This window comes from Prunus mume, linkage group LG7 (genome assembly GCF_029339155.1).
Source record: "Prunus mume cultivar Tortuosa linkage group LG7, ASM2933915v1, whole genome shotgun sequence".
Classification (NCBI taxonomy): domain Eukaryota; kingdom Viridiplantae; phylum Streptophyta; class Magnoliopsida; order Rosales; family Rosaceae; genus Prunus; species Prunus mume.
This window is the reverse complement of record NC_142704.1, coordinates 10,438,826-10,457,883: the sequence shown is the minus strand read 5'-3', so window position 1 is coordinate 10,457,883 and position 19,058 is coordinate 10,438,826. Positions and strand designations below refer to the sequence as shown.

At 36.3% G+C, this 19,058-nt stretch overlaps 2 protein-coding genes and 1 long non-coding RNA gene across 3 annotated transcripts; 1 reads left to right on the top strand and 2 right to left on the bottom strand.

Moving 5' to 3' along the window:
• The first annotated feature begins 7,161 nt into the window (after positions 1–7,161).
• On the top strand, positions 7,162–11,850 carry LOC103338698 (phosphoethanolamine N-methyltransferase 1). Its single transcript, XM_008241930.3, has 12 exons — positions 7,162–7,405; positions 7,537–7,652; positions 8,404–8,541; positions 8,632–8,769; positions 9,252–9,395; positions 9,821–9,931; positions 10,016–10,157; positions 10,539–10,819; positions 10,980–11,141; positions 11,246–11,299; positions 11,398–11,472; positions 11,567–11,850. Exons 1-12 carry the CDS (start codon positions 7,390–7,392, stop codon positions 11,663–11,665), a joined length of 1,476 nt encoding a protein of 491 aa, XP_008240152.2. The 5' UTR covers positions 7,162–7,389; the 3' UTR covers positions 11,666–11,850.
• On the bottom strand, positions 11,581–13,530 carry LOC148915450 (uncharacterized). Its single transcript, XR_016122179.1, has 5 exons — positions 13,386–13,530; positions 13,018–13,133; positions 12,750–12,938; positions 12,430–12,556; positions 11,581–12,316 (listed from the first exon to the last, which is right to left on the bottom strand). It is a non-coding gene; the product is annotated as an uncharacterized LOC148915450 (long non-coding RNA).
• A 2,779-nt stretch (positions 13,531–16,309) lies between these two features.
• Positions 16,310–19,052, bottom strand: LOC103338699 (uncharacterized). Its single transcript, XM_008241933.3, has 7 exons — positions 18,418–19,052; positions 17,907–18,148; positions 17,588–17,710; positions 17,343–17,459; positions 17,069–17,257; positions 16,740–16,881; positions 16,310–16,627 (listed from the first exon to the last, which is right to left on the bottom strand). Exons 1-7 carry the CDS (start codon positions 18,866–18,868, stop codon positions 16,446–16,448), a joined length of 1,446 nt encoding a protein of 481 aa, XP_008240155.2. The 5' UTR covers positions 18,869–19,052; the 3' UTR covers positions 16,310–16,445.
• Positions 19,053–19,058: the final 6 nt, after the last annotated feature.

Genomic DNA, 19,058 nt, shown 5'->3' with positions numbered 1-19,058 from the left:
TGTCTCTTTGGGGCTTTCTAAATCGTCTTTTTCTTTTAATAAAAACCTCTTGCTTCTTCAGACAAGCCCATGCACACATGCTAACGATACAAGTGATCATCACGCATATAATAAACTTAGTGCCTGTCAAACTTTAACTTTTATTATTATTAGTTATTTACCTGTTTTGCCCTTATTAATGTGTTTTGAGCCTAAATTCCACTCTCTCTTACCTTATTAACTTTTTTTATTTTACATGAACTTTTGAGCATTAACCGATTAACAATACACATAAGATTATCTTATAATGCCAATGAGATATAGCTCAGTGTAAGGAAAATGGTATTGACTTGTAGGCGATAGATTTGAATCCTTTTGGCATCATAATTGTGTGTGTGTAAGAAAATCCCCTACTCTATAACTTAGATTATCGTCTATACTAAAAAATAAGATTATCTTATAATAATTTGATGTATATAAGAAAAGGGAAATGCTCCAAAAAGAGCTTATGGCTTTTAGAAATTAATGACAAAAGGACAAAGTGCTTATAACCAAAGTCCTGCACTAGTACTTATTATGCACTTGCAATTATAAAAATAAAAAATAAAAAATAAAAAACTTTTAGGATCACGCTGATAAGACTTTAATTTGAATCCGGAGTATCTCATGATTATTATACAGAATAGAATGACATTATATACAAAATCAGTGTTTAGTATTGTGTGTAATTATTGCTGCTGTATACATCACATGTTGCTTTCTAGCTAGCTTAGGTTAATTTCTTGTATGAAACTCAAAAGCTAAGCATCAAGGCATGCAATGCAACCTAATTGGTCCCCGAGTACGTAATCTGGCCCTTACCCTATTTTCATGTAAATTTCATGTACTGCAAGCTAATTTATTAACTGCATATATGCATGGGGTTGATGATTGGGTTACCTACAGTATGGGCATATTATGGCTATTCAGCATGGCACCGCACCAGAAAAAAAACACACTAATAATCTTTATCCTATTGTCTGTCAGTACATAATTGTGCCCATTGGCTCTGCTGCTCCCAAGCAGACTTTGCCATCATCTATGGCCTGCCCTGCACCAAATACCGGCATGCAGCCTAATATTCCACAATTGGGTCAAGATGCTCCTCCATTGCTGTTTAGAATTTCCTAAAGTTGTAACTTTTTTCGGAAGTGATATCTGTGTGTGTGTGTGTATGAGAGAGAGAGGGAGGGAGAGAGAGAAAGAGAGAGAGTTTTTGTGGGTATTTTGGATTCTTCTTAATTAATTAGTTAAACCCCATTTTTTAAGTTGGACACCAAAAATAAACAAATATATCCATTTTGATATAAGAACATTATATTTAATTTAATTACAATCCATGGTAGTCAAAAATATGCCAAACCAATCAATCATCCATGTTCTAGAAACTGAATCTTTCTTGTCACTAAATCCCATATTGCAGCAATATAATCTAGGCTTTGGTAAACAGCTTTGAAAGGCTCTACTTGAACAACTACTTTTGCAAGCTAGCCCGCTTGAATCTCCGCTCCTTTTGGTGCTTTTTGGTTGTGCCAAATTTGAAAGGTTGTAATATTATCCAATACAAAACTTTCTCAAACAAAATTAGAATAAGTTATATATACAAATGTACGCATGATCGTACGCCTTGCGTATAATACTACATGCATACATATAAATGTATAGTGGTTGGTACGTGTATGGTAGATGATCCCATGCGAGTAAATGGGATATCATCATCAAATGGATGTCGACAAAGCCAGTCTTGAGATTTTGAGAGCCATGTGCAAAACTTAAACTAGAGTCCTCACATAATCTAATATGAAAATATTATAAATTTTTTTTTTTACTATGACTTAATGTTATAAAACAATTTTTTTTATAACTAAAATTCATCATCATTTAGCATGTAATAACAATCACAAATCAAATTCATAATTTTTTTTAATGTTTTCATTTGATATAGTTAAATATTGGTATGTTTGGTAATAATAATAATAATAATAATAATAATAATAATAATAATAATAAGAGTTCAAGAGAAAGAAGAAGGCATTATTATTATTTATTTATTTGGGTGGAAGAAAATATTTTTTTGTTTTTGTTTTTAGGAGAAAGCGTATGGGTTTGATATATACTAAGAATTTAAAATAATTTAAATTTTGTTAAGTTGGATCTTTCTCCTTTGTTAGAATGACAACACTCAGACTCGAACATCAACTCCACTAAATACACTTTAATTTCAATATATTGCACGTTTGAGTATATATACAGTTTTTATAATATTAATATACATATATAAAGTAAAAAAATTTCGGAGACCTAAAAAATGAAGGACCCTGTACAGTGACACCACTTGCACCGCCCTTGGATGTCGATCTACACAACATACTTTTCCGTAACTTGAGACTTTTTTGTTATTGTTGCCCCAATCTAGTCATGCCACTACAATGGTGGGTGGGCTCAAATAGATAGATAGCAAGAAATTCAAATTACTTGAAATTAAAGTTGAATAACTTGATATATCATTCATCTACTAAGCAATACTTTCTTTGAAAATTTGTGCAGAGTGGAGAAAGAAGTATAATATCTATTGAAAAGTTCAAATTTATTCTCCAAGCTTAGCTATAATTGTCTATTGATTTGAAATGCATTACATGTCGTTTTTCTATGCTATCTCTTTAAGTTATGAGGACTAAGCGCTGAGTTTCTAAAAGAATATGATCTTACATGGATTAATGCAATCTATTTAATCGATCCAGATACACGTATACCCGTTAAAATATATACATGTGTGTCATTTATACAGTTCAAATTAATTCACTCGTATTGGAGATATGATATTGGAATATATTTAGTGCCTATTTATCTTCGGCATGGGCTTCAACTACTATAGCTATCTAGGTTAAAGATTGAATATACCAGCGGCCAACACAGATAACAAAAAATTGTATTTGAATAACAAAAAAGATTTTGGAATGATATAAATGACAGTTGAATATTCTTTAATTTCTACATCCATCCACAAATACGGCTGACACTAAGAAATAAATTTATGGAAGAGGTAGGTGGAGCATAGAGGTAGAGAGAGAGGAAGAGGGTCTAGTAAGAGAATATAATCTAATGCTAGCTGCAGTATGCACTTGTGCACGCACTTGTATGGGAATCGGAGAAGCAAATTATATTGCTCCTTCTCCTTCCCCTTCGCTTTTGATTTTAGTCGTTTAGTGCTTGGGTTGGAAGAGAGATGCCTAATTAATTACACTTAAGTAGGTTGGCATATTATTATTTGGCAAATAATTAAGAGAAGGAGAGAGAGAGAGAGAGAGAGAGAGAGATAGGCAGAGTGGACAAGCGGTAAAACAAAGCACTAAATTTTGCATAAGAAAAGGCCAGCAACGTCAGTCTCGTCTTTATCAAAATAAAAAAAAATAAAAAAAAGGATTAGATTTAGCTAGCTAGCCCTCCTCCAAGAGCTCGCGAGAGAGAGAGAGAGAGAATATATAATAATAATATAGCATAGTGTAAATGGTTTGTTTGTGGCTAACGTTTTGATTGTCTCCCACTAACTTGTGTTGGGTCGGCCGTTCCCAAGACAATGCTTTGTGAGTTTGTCATGTCAGTTTTTTAGCTCTACGCCCTTTTTCATTCCCTGGCCCTGCCCTGCTGCCTCTGCCCTTTGCCCTGCGTCTGCCTGTGTACAAGGAGGGGTGTGTGTGTAATTTCTCTCTCTCTCTCTCTCTCTCTCTGTCTCTCTGTACTTATACAATTTACAGGTACGCATATGAATTGTATCGATCATATTATGTACAAAGCATATGAATTTACCACACGTTTTTTTGTGGTTGTTTTTATTGGTGCGTTTGAAGGGGATTCGCATCCCTTCCAAATGCCATCCAAATCCCATATCCCTTCTTCTCATTATCATTGGTCTCTCTAACACTGAATTTGAAAGGGATTGATATATACATACACTATAGTATTAGTATAATAGTGAATGCAGTCTTTTCATTTCATTATATAATTAACTTGGACTCTAGACTCTCGTCTCGCACTCGCTTAATTACATTAAAATATGATTATTATGCGCATGGTCTACTGCACGTGAAATTAAAATATCCCTTCTCTTCATATAGATATATTCTCTCTCTCTCTCTCTCTCTCTCTCTCTCTCTCTCTATATATATATATATATGTGGTCTTGGATTCCTTTTGATTTGGACCAACAACACTTACTCATTTCTTTATATTAACATGGCATTTCAAAGTAAAAAGTTTCCAGTGCAGTGCAGTGACCAAAGCCAACGAGAAAAGATATTCACAGCCACAGGCTTTGCAAATTACATGCATACGTAATATCCATATACATGACCCCATCACAGCCACAGGCTTTGCTCAATTCAATTCTGTAAAGCTGAATATATACATTTGGAAGTCAGCAACTATATATCTCCCTGTCCTATTTAATCCAATAGCTGGTCGGATTGACCTTGACCCAAAAGAAAAGCAAAAGCCCAGCTATGACTATCCCAAAGGAAAAACACTGTCCAATACCCAGCTACAGTTTTCATCATGGGCCTCTTTTGAGATCCAATGATCCAACCCTCCGCTCTTTGGTTCATATTTGCGTTTGGGCTTGGGTTGGTTTCAAAGTTAGTCCTGTTTGGATTTATCCGAGTTCAGCTTTTTCCCATACACGTCTCCAAATTTGTGACCGCGGATTTTTCAGAATTGTCGCCTCCTCAAGCACCACGTCACAACGTACATTTCATTTATCATTTCAGTTACAAACAAACTACTGCCTGGCCCATGGCAAATAATGATATCGGGTATGAAATTATTCAGTTTATTATTTTGTTTTTATTGGAGCAGATGCTTTTATAAAAGGTAATGTTAGATTTATCATATTTTTATATCACATTGTGTATTATTTTTTTAATAAAAGTAGAGCCTACTATATAATGGAGCCCACTTATATTAAAGAGGTGGTATAAAAATATGATAAATCTAGCATTTTTCTTTATTAAAATAAAAGCACCATAAAATAAGATAAAAGGATAGCAAAACCATCCAAAACCCAATGTGAGAGGCATTGAATATAGCGTAATTTTTAAAAAAAGATTCGCTACCTGCAAGTATTGACAAAAAAAAAATCATGTATATATACTTGATATAAAAAAAATTAGAGAAAATGCCATTATTTTATAAAATTCTTTATATACATAATCGTATAAATACAGAACAAGTTGAGTCTGTTACTGGTGGATATTTTTGTGGCCTGGGGCAGTGTGTTGGATTTGTACATAACCCCATCGACACTGTACTGAATGTACATGAGAGAATCCGACGTACTAGTGCTTATACTAATACTCTGGTGGCTCTCCTTTGGAAAGGAGTGGGTTAGGTGTTTAATTAATTAATTAATTAATTTACCCGTGAAATCTGGGTGGGGTCGTTAATCCCATAGAAGTAGCTTTGATTTTGATTGAGCGCTATTTCTTTTTCTACATTTGGAACCAAATTTAGGCAAAAATGGAAAGAAATAACATCTCCAATAGCAATTGGAATTGGTCTTGAAATGATTAGCAAAATATATCAGATCTAACGCACCTAAGAACACGTTGGAATTATCTAATCACCCTATACAACACGACAAATTTCCCTTCTTTCGTGCCCTTGCGACCTGAAGTCAGTTATGACCTTTCCTTCTCACTGTCACCGAAAGCAGCCCAGTTAGGTAAAGGCTATGTATGTCTTTACGCAGTCCTGTCAATTATTCACGATACACGTGCTAAGTGGCCATAAAATAGAGGACACCTGCGCCTCTACCATCAGTAACCACGTATCTCCACGTATCTACCATCAAATTGCACGATGATAAGATATGGGATTGTGAGCCGTAGATTCAAATACAAAATACCTTGGATCTATCATTTCTTAATTAATAAGATGTATGCAAATTTTGGACTCTTCCTTCACTTTTTTCTTTTTTCTTTTTTCCATGATGATCTTTCTTATTGAAAGGAGTATTAACATACTAAATTCACACACATTACATGAATATTAGGACTTGAATCCATGATATTTTTTGGAGAAGCAATTGTTTCAAATCATTACACTAGTAAGTCATTTCAATTGTTTTTTAAATTAAAGATAGGCTCTCAGTAATAATTATTTTAGAAATTATGAGAGTAATTATGAAAATAATAACTTTTTTATTTCATGATTGATGATATGATATACCCTTTCGACTTGAGATTGTAGGTTTGCTTTAATGCTAGTGATGAGAGTAGCCAATTTCCTAATTAATTTTTCGTTCAAAATAATAATAATAATAATTTCCAAAATCAAATCTACTTGTTGATACGAGTGGGCCCCAAAATGATTCCAATCACAAGTAGAAAATACACTCGCATTATTTGTTAAAATATAAAAATCCAAAGTACGACCAAATTTGATGAAGTTACATAGAGTATAGACTGATACATGATAAGAAAACCTGTGTTTAATAAAGCAACTTTACGAACCCACACCCACATGTTATCATATGGAACAAATAAATGTTTGCAGCCAAAGAAGATTGGTTTAGTTAGTAAGTTCCATGTATTAGCAGTTTTCATTGGTGCGCGATTTGTAATTTTTTATATAAATTCATATCGACGACAGTAATAATGATTTAGTGTGCGTAAGTTCTTCAAACTCGAGGTTGTGGATTTGCTAGCGCTGGTGATGAAAGTAGCAAAATCGAATCTACTTATAGATATGAGTGGGCCCGAAATGATTCCAATCACAAGTAGAAAATGCACTGGCATTATTTGAAGCTGCAGACACAAACAAACCCAAAAAAGAAAATTACTCATTTTTAAAATTAAAATAAAAAATACGCATAAAAAACAAGTGGCGGGAAGGTATTAGAGAGTTCATGTGAAAAATGTGTAAAAAAAAACATTGATGAGGAAAAACAAAGGTTCACACTCACAGTCACACATTGAGTTTGCCCATTGGCCGGTCGAAACTTCCCGCGTGTTAGAGCATGACTGACTTTTGTGAGTCTAGGTCGACCAAAAAATGAACGGCAAATGCATACCCCAACCCATCAGACCCACAATTCAAAATGACGAAAGTGCCCCGAGTCTATTTTTCGTATTATAAATACGAGTGAAACTCTCATCGTAGTCATTCATAGGAATCGGGCAAGACGGTGCGGTGCAGGCTACATTTCTATATGCAGCAGAAAGGCAGAGCTCACGACCGAAGATCAAGGAGCTTTTCCAGATCACGCATTGCTGTTGAGGGTTCTTAGCCCCATTTATTCTTCACATTTCACTCTCTCTTTCTCTCTCATTCGAATTTTCAGCAGCTCAGTCTCTCTCACTCCCATTTCGGTCTACAATGGCTGCTGCTAATGGTATGAATATTAGGGGGGCATTTTCGTTGTTTTTACTTCATCCTGAGGCTAATTCTGTATGTGATTCAGATCTCTGAGTTTTCCTTTGTTGTTGTTTTTGTTGTTGTTTTGGCTGTGATTGGTTTGTGTAGGACAAGAGCGTGAGGTTCAAAAGAACTACTGGGTGGAGCACTCCGCAGATTTGACCGTTGAGGCCATGATGCTTGACTCCAAAGCCTCTGATCTTGACAAAGAAGAGCGACCTGAGGTATATCTCTATCTATATTTTATATATAATATAGCATACATGTTTTGTATAGAAAAATGACAATGCTGCTGAATTGGTGAGGTATTGGCTGCAAAGGACTCTGTGTTTCTAACCGTTACTAAAATCTGTTTGAACTATTGAACAGAACCTGTGCAAAATGAGAGTTAATTTTTGAACTGAAGCCTGATTTGAGAACCCTCTGACATGAATTTAACAGTGCTCTGATTATTTGAGAAATGAAACATTAACAACATTCCCCATGAATCAGTCCCATGGTTACAATGCCGAAGCTAACAGAGCTTTTTCAGCTCTTCGCTGGATAACTAAATGAGAAGAAAACTATGGTCCTTGACTTATGATCTTTGACTCGAATATGACCTGTATAATTCATTTGATTATCACACATTTCTTTGTAAACAACAACTCCCAAGTTTATTCCCCTCCTCTATATGTGGTTGCCAGTAAAAGGGCAAAAAGAACAACTTTCTGAGAGTGGAAAGCTAGTGGCATTCAGAATAATTTTTCCGTTGATGTTTCTTTTTGCTTGTTGTTTATTCAGCAATGATGTTTTGATGAGTTATGTGCGCTCTCTCAGCTTTTTGCCTTTCTATGATGTGAGGCTGAGAAAACCACTTCCTTTTTTAATCATTTTGTTTTCTTTTTCAAATTTATAAATTTGGTGTATTTTATATGATGCTTTCATTTGGTCAACATCCCATGTCGAGGACTTGATTTAACTGGATCATATCAGGTGCTTTCTTTGCTCCCTCCATATGAGGGTAAATCTGTTTTGGAACTGGGAGCTGGGATTGGTCGTTTCACTGCAGAGTTAGCTCAAAAGGCTGGTCAGCTTGTCGCATTGGACTTCATTGACAGTGTGATAAAGAAGGTAACGCCAAGATCAATGTTTTGGTTTGCATCTCAAAGTGAAAGCGAGGCTGCTATTTGTTTATTAATAGTGTTGATATGCTACTTTCAGAATGAAAGCACTAATGGACACCATAAGAACGTCAAGTTCATGTGTGCTGATGTTACATCTCCTGATCTGAAGATTTCTGAAGAATCAGTGGATATGATATTCTCAAATTGGCTTCTTATGTATTTATCAGATAAGGAGGTAATTTGTCTTCGTCACTAGGTCTTCCGTTTCGTTAATTGAACAGTTAGTGCTTTACTTCCTGTTGTGGTCTTCCTTCTTTTGCTTCCATGAGTATACTGTGGTGATGTGCAGTGACGAACTCAAAGAGTTATGAAAATGTGCTACAATTTCTGTTCACTCTTAATACAGTTGACGGTTTTAGTGTCCATGTTCTATTTATATGTGCATTTGACCTCTTATTAACTATGTATTTATGTACTAATTCCCATCTTTAGGGCTTCCAGTTTTATGTGTGGTACTTGACTGTTAGTGCAGCATACAAATCTCTGACTCATTTCATCATATTTGCACGGGTACTATTTGATGTGATTTACAGATTATGCTAGAGGTCATATCTTTGTTCTTTTAGTGTTTCTGCAGGTTTTGGGATCATTATATAATTTCTCTGCTTATCTGTCATTTTTTTCCTGATTCTAATTGAAATCTTTTCCATGTTGCAGGTGGAAAATTTGGTAGAAAGGATGATGGGATGGTTGAAGGTCGGTGGATATATCTTTTTCAGAGAATCTTGTTTCCACCAATCTGGAGACTCTAAAAGAAAATCCAACCCAACCCATTACCGGGAACCCAGATTTTATACCAAGGTTTGCCTTCTTTACTACTTCGTTCAAGATGTGCCATGGAGGTGCTCAATTTTGTTAACTAAAGTCATGAAGAGATTATCATTGGTCTCAATTCATTGTAGTTGCTGGGAGGTTATTCCATTTGTGTAGTAATATGCGCCCACTTTAAGATGGGTGTTCTAAGTTAGGCTCTTTCTTATAAAGTGTATGTGATAAGAATTTGATGAGTTGACAGAGTCGAATTTACTTGCTAGGAGCTTCATTTGCCCGCATTGTAATGAGAGCTTGGAAAATGTTCTGATTTATAGGAGTTTACATTCGAAAAGTAGAAATACTTCCAAATGATTCCTCATAACTGAAGTTTCCCATTTTTTATGATGGATTTAACTCATGACATTGTAGCTCCGGTCAACAGACATTTACTTCTGATATACATTGTACTGCAGGTTTTTAAACAATGCCACATGCATGATGATTCTGGGAATTTCTTTGAACTCTCTCTTGTTGGTTGCAAATGTATTGGAGCTTATGTTCGGAACAAAAAGAATCAAAATCAGGTACAAAACTAGCAGAAGTTGATTTAGTAGTTTTCTTTTCTTGCAGTTGAACTGGCTGACTGACAAGATGCTCGGTTAATACAGATTTGCTGGTTATGGCAGAAAGTCGCTTCACAGGATGATAGAGGTTTCCAGCAGTTCTTAGATAATGTTCAGTACAAAAGTAATGGCATATTACGATATGAGCGTGTCTTTGGACAAGGTTTTGTGAGCACAGGAGGGATCGGTAATAGATAGTTAGCTGTTTATTTATTTTCCTGTTCCCTTTTCTATGACCAAGTTTTGTGCTGTAACTGTTCATCTGGTTGGTAGCTATAAGCACTTGTTTGGGGAACAGTACTTAGCTGGTGTGCCATAGTAGCATACAGCATCGGAATTTTGTTTATTAGTTTGGAGTAGGAACTGAAATAATGAACAAGCAGATGCTAGAAAGAAATATATGGTTTTATCATAAGTGTTCAGTTTATATGATTTTATCTTTCTTTAGTTTGGTTAGTTTTATGGTAATGTCCTGTAAGTATGCACGAACTTTTATTTGTGGATTATAAGCATTACATGAGGTGATGATATCCCCCCGTTTCTGAGTGAACCCTTCTCTTTTGAGCAGAAACAACTAAAGAATTTGTGGCAATGTTGGATCTTAAGCCTAGCCAGAAAGTTCTAGATGTAGGCTGTGGCATCGGGGGAGGTGACTTTTATATGGCCTCGAATTATGATGTTGAGGTTGTTGGCATTGACCTCTCCGTAAATATGATTTCTTTTGCTCTTGAACATGCCATTGGACTCAAATGCGCTGTCGAGTTTGAAGTTGCTGATTGCACACAAAAGACATATCCTGACGACACCTTTGATGTGATATACAGCCGTGACACCATTTTACACATTCAAGTAAGTTTTCTTGGGATGCTTCTGTGAGTAATTATTCTAAGAACTTACATTGAAGCCACATATTTTTTTTGCTATTCTAATCAAACTCAACACTATACTAATTTGTCAAGTTTCAAGGAACTGTCATTTATGACTTGGATGATATTTGAAAAATTTACAGGATAAACCTGCATTATTCCGATCCTTCTACAAGTGGTTGAAGCCAGGAGGTAAAGTTCTCATCAGTGATTACTGTAGGAGTGCTGGAACTCCATCGGCAGAGTTTGCTGAGTATATTAAGCAAAGAGGATATGATCTCCATGATGTACAAGCATATGGTCAGGTAAGTCTTGTTGTTTACAGTTTTGCTGGCCCGCCTCATAAGATCATTATTATTCATTTTTCCTTGACGTAAAGTAACATTTGGTATGTTCATACCAACCTCAGATGCTCAAGGACGCTGGTTTTGACGAGGTCATTGCTGAGGATCGTACTGATCAGGTTTGCATAAGGCTACGCTAGTCTTGTAATTTTTCCTTAAAATTTCTACTGTTTTGAGCTTTCCTGATCTGAAACCAAATTGTTTTCTGGCGCCTTAGTTCAAAGAAGTTTTGCAGCGGGAACTGGATGCTGTTGAGAAAGACAAGGATGCGTTCATCCAGGACTTTTCGGAAGTGCGTTTCTTCCTCATTTCTGTCCTTTTTCGTCGATATATCTACCAGTCTATGCATTCATTCATCTGATTCTTTGTAATTGAAATATAAACAGGAGGATTATGATGATATAATTGGTGGATGGAAGGCAAAGCTGATCAGGGCTGACTCTGGAGAGCAGAAGTGGGGCCTCTTCATTGCCAAGAAGAAATGAAGCACTGCACTGTTTCGATATGTGTTTTGGGACGAACGTTGTTTGTGATTTAAAATAATGGTCTGTTGTTGTTGGCCTGTCCTATTTCAATCCATGTCGCTGTTTTTAATTAGAACTATTGTGTGACTTTTGTCTTTCAACTTTTGCCCATTTTTAATGGAATTGGAGTGTTTGTATTTGTTTAATGGTTGTCATAAGTGTCTCTCTTCTTTAAAGCTCCAATGTGGGATACAAAACTTCCCTACATTGGTCTCATGTGTTATCCTTTTTTCTTTCTTTTGATCACGGGAAGTCTCAAAAACTTTGAAGAGAAAAGATAATTGATGGTTCATGGTTGCCATTGAAATATGTCATTTCAGAAATGTTTCCATTGGAGATGGTAACCAAGACGTAAAATCATTGACAATTTTTCTCTATGCATTATAAGTTGACTAATTTCAAGCGTGTAGCTATATATACATATGGAGGGATCATTTTTAAATATCTGTGACATCCTATTTGGATCTGACAACAATCGGGGAAGTAGAGAGACCATTTTGTAATTTATGCTCAGTGGGAAGTCGTCGGAGATCACCTTTCTCATTACCATCTTCAGCCCTGTAAATTCTTGGGGAGGCGAGGACCCAAATATCTGCACCCCTAAGCTTCCACCTATAAACATAAAATAAAACAGTGGTCAAATGATAACACAAATTCCAGAGACCAATTTGACTTGAGATCTAAGAAATAAGAAGAGATCACAATAGCAAGGAGAAATTAGTTACCAAGCTCAAGAGAAGCCCCTATCCATCCAAGTGTACCCCACCTTTCACCAAGTAGAAACCACGCAGTGGCTCCATCCCCGTAAATTACGGCTGTTTCTGTCGCTGAAACATTATGCATAGATGCAATCTGCAGCGACGAACAAATTTTTTAAGGTTGAACATGCCCTAGTAAGTTCTGAATACTTGATATATAGGGCACATATTTTGTGGGATGAACTAATCAGCAGGACAGGGCATGCAAATCAGTGCAGGGGATATTAGAAGTATCTAAATAGTGCTTAAATTCAGTTTGTGCAAGTGTGTGACCTGAGGAACTATACCTCAATCCATAAGCATAACCCAGTTGAAAAATGCACCAGTATAAAGTGCAGGTATCCATGGAAATGCAACAATCCAGTCCCATAGCTCTGTCCATGTCCATATCCATGACAATTGGTTGGAATAGCGGGCACCATCTAAGCACCTCCAATGAAAACCCAGATTGTGGATAAGAGAGCAACAACACAAACCTAAATAAACCACGGAATTGTTCAAAACTCAGAAAGCTATGTAAAGAAGAAAATGAGGCAGGCATGATGACTTGCATACCTCACATCCAAGAATTGCTAAGAGGCTTTCTTTCTTTGAGCTTCTTGAAATATGCTCTGTTCGAAGCATGTGAATTCCAAAAATATTGCACTCAAGAAGTTCAAAAGATCATCAACCTGAAAAGGAAAGTAGAATTATGATTAGTTGCCAAAGAGCTACATTGTCATATATGTTGTCCCATTTTTCACTACATGAAATCAGATTTTTCTACAACATTCTCAACGCAAAAGCATCAAGAACGTTTTTACATTTGGAGGTGATCCATCCACTGCATTCCAGCATAGCAACCCCAAGAGCAGACATGAGAACCGTGAATATTTCAGAAAATGAAAAGTGAAAGTTTCTTAAAAAAAAACAAGGGAACTTACAGTGAAGTTCCGTGGAGATGGAGATGGATAGCGCCGATCAGAGAAAACCCTAGCCTTAGCTTGATCCATGCAGAGAGGGAAAGTTCAGCGTGTAGGAATCGAAGCAAAACTCAAATCCAGGGAAGGGAAAGCAGGGCTTTTCCACTTCTTTTTAATTTTTAATTTTTGGGTTTCGTTGAGCGCTAATTCTATTCGAATGTATATGGTCTAGCCGTGCGGCTATACTATTTAGATATTAGAATATAGTTAACCGGTACAGCCAGGCGGCTCTACTTCTTAAATATTCGAATACAGTCTAGCCGAATGGCTATACTATTTTAATATTCGAATATATTTAAACCGTATAGCCGGTCGGCTACACTGTTAAATATTTGAATATATTGAAACGGTATAGCCTAACGGCTATACTATTTAAATATTTAAATACATTCAAACAGCATGGGCGGTGGGCTATACTTATTAAATTTTAAATTGTATAGCCGATTGGCTATACTATTTAAATATTAGATTTAAAATGTCAAGCCGGGCGGCTATACTATTTAAATATTAGAATATATTTAACCGGTACAGCCACACGGCTCTACGTCTTAAATATTCGAATACAGTCTAGCCGAATGGCTATACTATTTTAATATTCGAATATATTGAAACGGTAGAGCCGGGCGGCTATACTTTCGAATATATTGAAACGGTACAGCCGTGCGGCTATACTATTTAAATATTTCAATATATTTAAACAGCATGGCCGGTGGGCTATACTATCGCGGCTATACTTATTAAATTTTAAAATGTATAGCCGATCGGCTATACTATTTAAATATTAGAATATATTTAACCGGTACAGCCACACGGCTCTACTTCTTAAATATTCGAATACCGTCTAGCCGAATGGCTATACTATTTTAATATTCGAATATATTCAAACGGTATAGTCGGGCGGCTATACGGTCGAATATATTGAAACGGTATAGCCGTTCGGCTATACGATTTAAATATTTCAATATATTTAAACAGCATGGCCGGTGGGCTATACTTATTAAATTTTAAAATGTATAGCCGCTCGGCTATATGATTTAAATATTAGATTTAAAACGTTACGCCGTGCGGCTATACTATTTAAATATTCGAATATAGTCTAGCCGAATGGCTATACTATTTTAATATTCGAATATATTGAAACGGTATAGCCGTGCGGCTATACTATTTAAATATTTAAATACGTTCAAACAGCATGGCCGGTGGGCTATACTATCGCGGCTATACTTATTAAATTTTAAATTGTATAGCCGATCGGCTATATTATTTAAATATTGGATTTAAAACGGCAAGCCGGGCGGCTATACTATTTACATATTAGAATATATTTAACCGGTACAGCCACACGGCTCTACTTCTTAAATATTCGAATACAGTCTGGCCGAATGGCTATACTATTTTAATATTCGAATATATTCAAACGGTATAGCCGGGCGGCTATACTTTCGAATATATTGAAACAGTATAGCCGACCGGCTATACTATCGCGGCTATACTTATTAAATTTTAAAATGTATAGCCGCTCGGCTATACTATTTAAATATTAGATTTAAACCGTCAAGCCGTGCGGGTATACTATTTAAATATTCGAATATAGTCTAGCCGAATGGCTATACTATTTTAATATTCGAATATATTTAAACCGTATAGCCGGTCGGCTATACTGTAAAATATTCGAATATATTGAAACGGTATAGCCGTTCGGCTATACTATTTAAATATTTAAATACGTTCAAACAGAATGGCCGGTGGGCTATACTATCGCGGCTCTACTTCTTAAATATTCGAATACAGTCTAGCGGAATGGCTATACTATTTTAATATTCGAATATATTCAAACGGTATAGCCGGTCGGCTATACTTTCGAATATATTCGAACGGTATAGCCATTCGGCTATACTATTTAAATATTAGATTCAAACCGTCAAGCCGTTCGGCTATACTATTTAAATATTAGAATATATTTAAACCGTATAGCCGTGCGACTACACTATTTAAATATTCAAATATATCAAAAAGATATATCCACGCGGCTATACGTGTTAAATAAATATATTTAAAAGGTATAGCGCCCGGCTTTACTATTTAAATCTTCGAATATATTTGAACGGTATAACCGCTCGGCTATACTTGTTAAATAATAAAATACATTTAAACTGTATAGCCGCCCGGCTAAACCATTTAAATATTCGCATATAAGCCCAGCTATACTGTTTAAATATTAGAATATATTTAAAATGTATAGCCGGTCGGCTATACGCTTTAAATACACCCAGAGAATTTTGTGCCCGCAGCAGTCTTGTATGGCCACCACCGACGACAAAAATCTGACACAAGGCCTCCAAGGGCAGCTTCTATGGGGTTTGTGACAAGACAAGGGCACGTAGAAAAGTGAGGCAAGGATTTCTCAAGAACAAGACAAGGAATGACTGATTTCAAGTCCTCTCCCCTCCCCAACTTGCCTGCAGTTTGATCAACTATGTATAGCATAATTAAGCATAGTATTCTATTCTAGTCTGCCATCAAAACCTAGCGGAGCATGTAATTTCATACCCAACTGCAACTGCAGCCTTGTAAAGCCCAACCTGTCCAAAACAGAACAGCAGTTGAAATTACCAACCTGTCCTATAGTAATCACTGATGAGACTTGAAGCACTTGTAGAAGGATCGGAATAAATGTTTACTGTTTTGTTCCTGATCTGAAACCAAATTGTTTTCTGGTATATTTGTTTAATGGTTGTGATAAGCGTCTCTCTTCTTTAAAACTCCAATGTGGCATACAAAACTTCCCTACATTGGTCTCATGTGTTATCCTTTTCTTCCTTCTTTTGATCACGGGAAGTCTCAAACCCTTTTGAAGAGAAAATATAATTATTGGTTCATGGAGATGGTAATCAAGATGTAAAATCATTGATAATTTTTCTCTATACATTATTTGTTGGCTAATTTCAAGCTTGTAGGTATATATATATATATATATATATATATATATATATATATGAAGTTGAAACAAAAGAGGAGGGATCATTTAAAAAAATCTGAAACATCCTTTTTGGATCTGACAACAATCGGGGAAGTAGAGAGACCATTTTGTAATTTATGCTCAGTGGGAAGTCGTCGGAGATCGCCTTTCTCATTACCATCTTCAGCCACTGTAAATTCTTGGGGAGGTGAGGACCCAAATATCTGCACCACTAAGCTTCCACCTATAATCATAAAATAAATAGTGGTCAAATGATACCACCAATTCCAGAGACCAATTTGACTTGAGATATAAGAAACAAGAGATCACAACAGCAAGAAGGAGAAATTAGTTACCAAGCACAAGAGCAGCCCCTATCCATCCAAGTGTACCCCACCTTTCACCAAGTAGAAACCATGCAAAACCAGCACCCCACACGGGCTCCATCCCGTAAATTATGGCTGTTTCTGTCGCTGAAACATCACGCATAGCTGCAATCTGCAACGATGAACAAATTTTTTAAATTTTGAACATGCCCTAATAAGTTCTGAATACTTGATGATTTATAAGGCACATATATTGTGGAATGAACTAATCAGCAGGACAAGGCATGCAAATCAGTGAGCAGTGGATATTAGAAGTATCCAAATAGTGCTTAAATTGAGTGTGACCTGAGGAACTATACCTCAATCCATAAGCATAACCCAGTTGAAAATGCACCAGTATAAAGTGCAGGTATCCATGGAAATGCAACAATCCAGTCCCATAACTCTGTCCATGTCCATATCCATGATGATTGGTTGGAATAGCAGGCACCATCTAACCACCCTCCAATGAAAACCCAGATTGTGGATAAGAGAGCAACAACACAAACCTGAATAAACCACGGAATTGTTCAAGTGCAAAACTTAGAAAGCTATGTGAAGAAGAAAATGAGGCAGGCATGATGACCTGCATACCTCATATCCAAGAATTGCTAAGAAGTTTTCTTTCTTTGTGCTTCTTGAAATATGCTCTGTTCGAAGCATGTGAATGCCAAAAAATAATGCACTCAAGAAGTTCAAAAGATCACCAACCTGAAAAGGAAAGTAGAATTATGATTAGTTGCCAAAGAGCTATCGTCATATATGTTGTCCCATTTTTCACCACATGAAATCAGCTTTTTCTACAACATTCAACGCGAATGCATCAAGAACGATCTTACGTTTGGAGGTGATCCACTACATTCCAGCATAGAAACGCCAACAGCAGACATGAGAACTCCAAACCAAGTACGAGTGGGTATGATTGCTCCCAGCATGCCATCAAGCAAAGGTACCACAATAACCTGTTCAAGTTAGCATGAATTTATTGATCTAACAAAATTTTCACATTTTTTTTTCCATGCAGCATTCAAAGAGAATCATGAAAGTTATTGAGTAAAATCATATGAGATTTGTATATATGTATTGAAGAAAGAAGAATACTTGTTACCCAAAAAAACAGAAAGAAGAGTACTTGTGGTCTACAATGTCTGAGCTTACGGTAAACAGAGAAATAAACGATGCACGACCGGCATCAGATGTAAGCAATCCAAGTGCCTCAAGAAGGTACCCTAGACTGATCCAGAACCCCAACTCCATCCCTGCATTGCGGGTCTGGACATCATCGCGTGATTGGAACACAAATGGCAGAAATGGGATGGCTGACATGACAAATCGCACTGCTGAGAAGGCCGCCGGGTCCATAATAGCTTCAACTTCTTTGATAACTGGAATGTCACTTGCTGCAGTTTGAATCAGCACATACCTCAGAAATTTGTGGCTTTAGAATTTCAACATGTTAAATTACAACAACATTTGACAACGTTATCAAACAGGCATTTGATAGATTCTTGTTACATGATATCACTAAGTTGTACTGCATTTGTTGAATCAAACCAATTAGCTACATTAAAAAGAACCCATTACTATATAATGCTTTTGGCAGGTGAAGTTGCTTTTCATATCTTGGAAGTTTGTAACAAGACAAATTGCTCATGGAAAAGATACATACCATAGACAATTGTGATGAAATTGAGCAAGATAATACTCCTCATCTTCTTGGATGCAAAGAAAACCTTTTGCCACAAAGGTCGTTGCTTTCTTGGACCGGATTTCTTAGTCTCGTCCTTGTTGCTTTTCTTGATCTTCTTTTGATCAGATGGTTTGCGATCATCACTATGTATAACTGAGAATGTCCCATCCTTGGTTCTTTGTATTTCAAGAGATTTTTTGTTTGTTATGTTACCTTTCTGAGATGTTGAAGACCAAGAACAGCCAGAAGAAGAAGAAGAAGATGTTGTTGATGAAGTTGAGATGGGGTCTAATGAACAAGTGATGAAACGCTGGCGTTTGCTGGAAATGGTGGAGGAGAAGAGGAGCATGGAGGTGTTGCTATAGCAGCTTGAAATTTTGGAAGCAGAGTCAGTTGTTGTCCTGCATATTGTTGATGATGGGCAGGCCATGTATGAGCTAAAGGACTCAAATAAATCTCTTAAATTCAAGCAATGGAAATGGAAGAGGGGAAGGAGCAAGATCTCCCTCTGTTTTCGTAGATTGAATTAAGGCCATGGAAGCAGAAAATGGCATTTCAAACGAGTGGAGGTTCAGAGTGGAAAGTTGGATCCGGACAAAGAACGATATTTCTATCCAGGA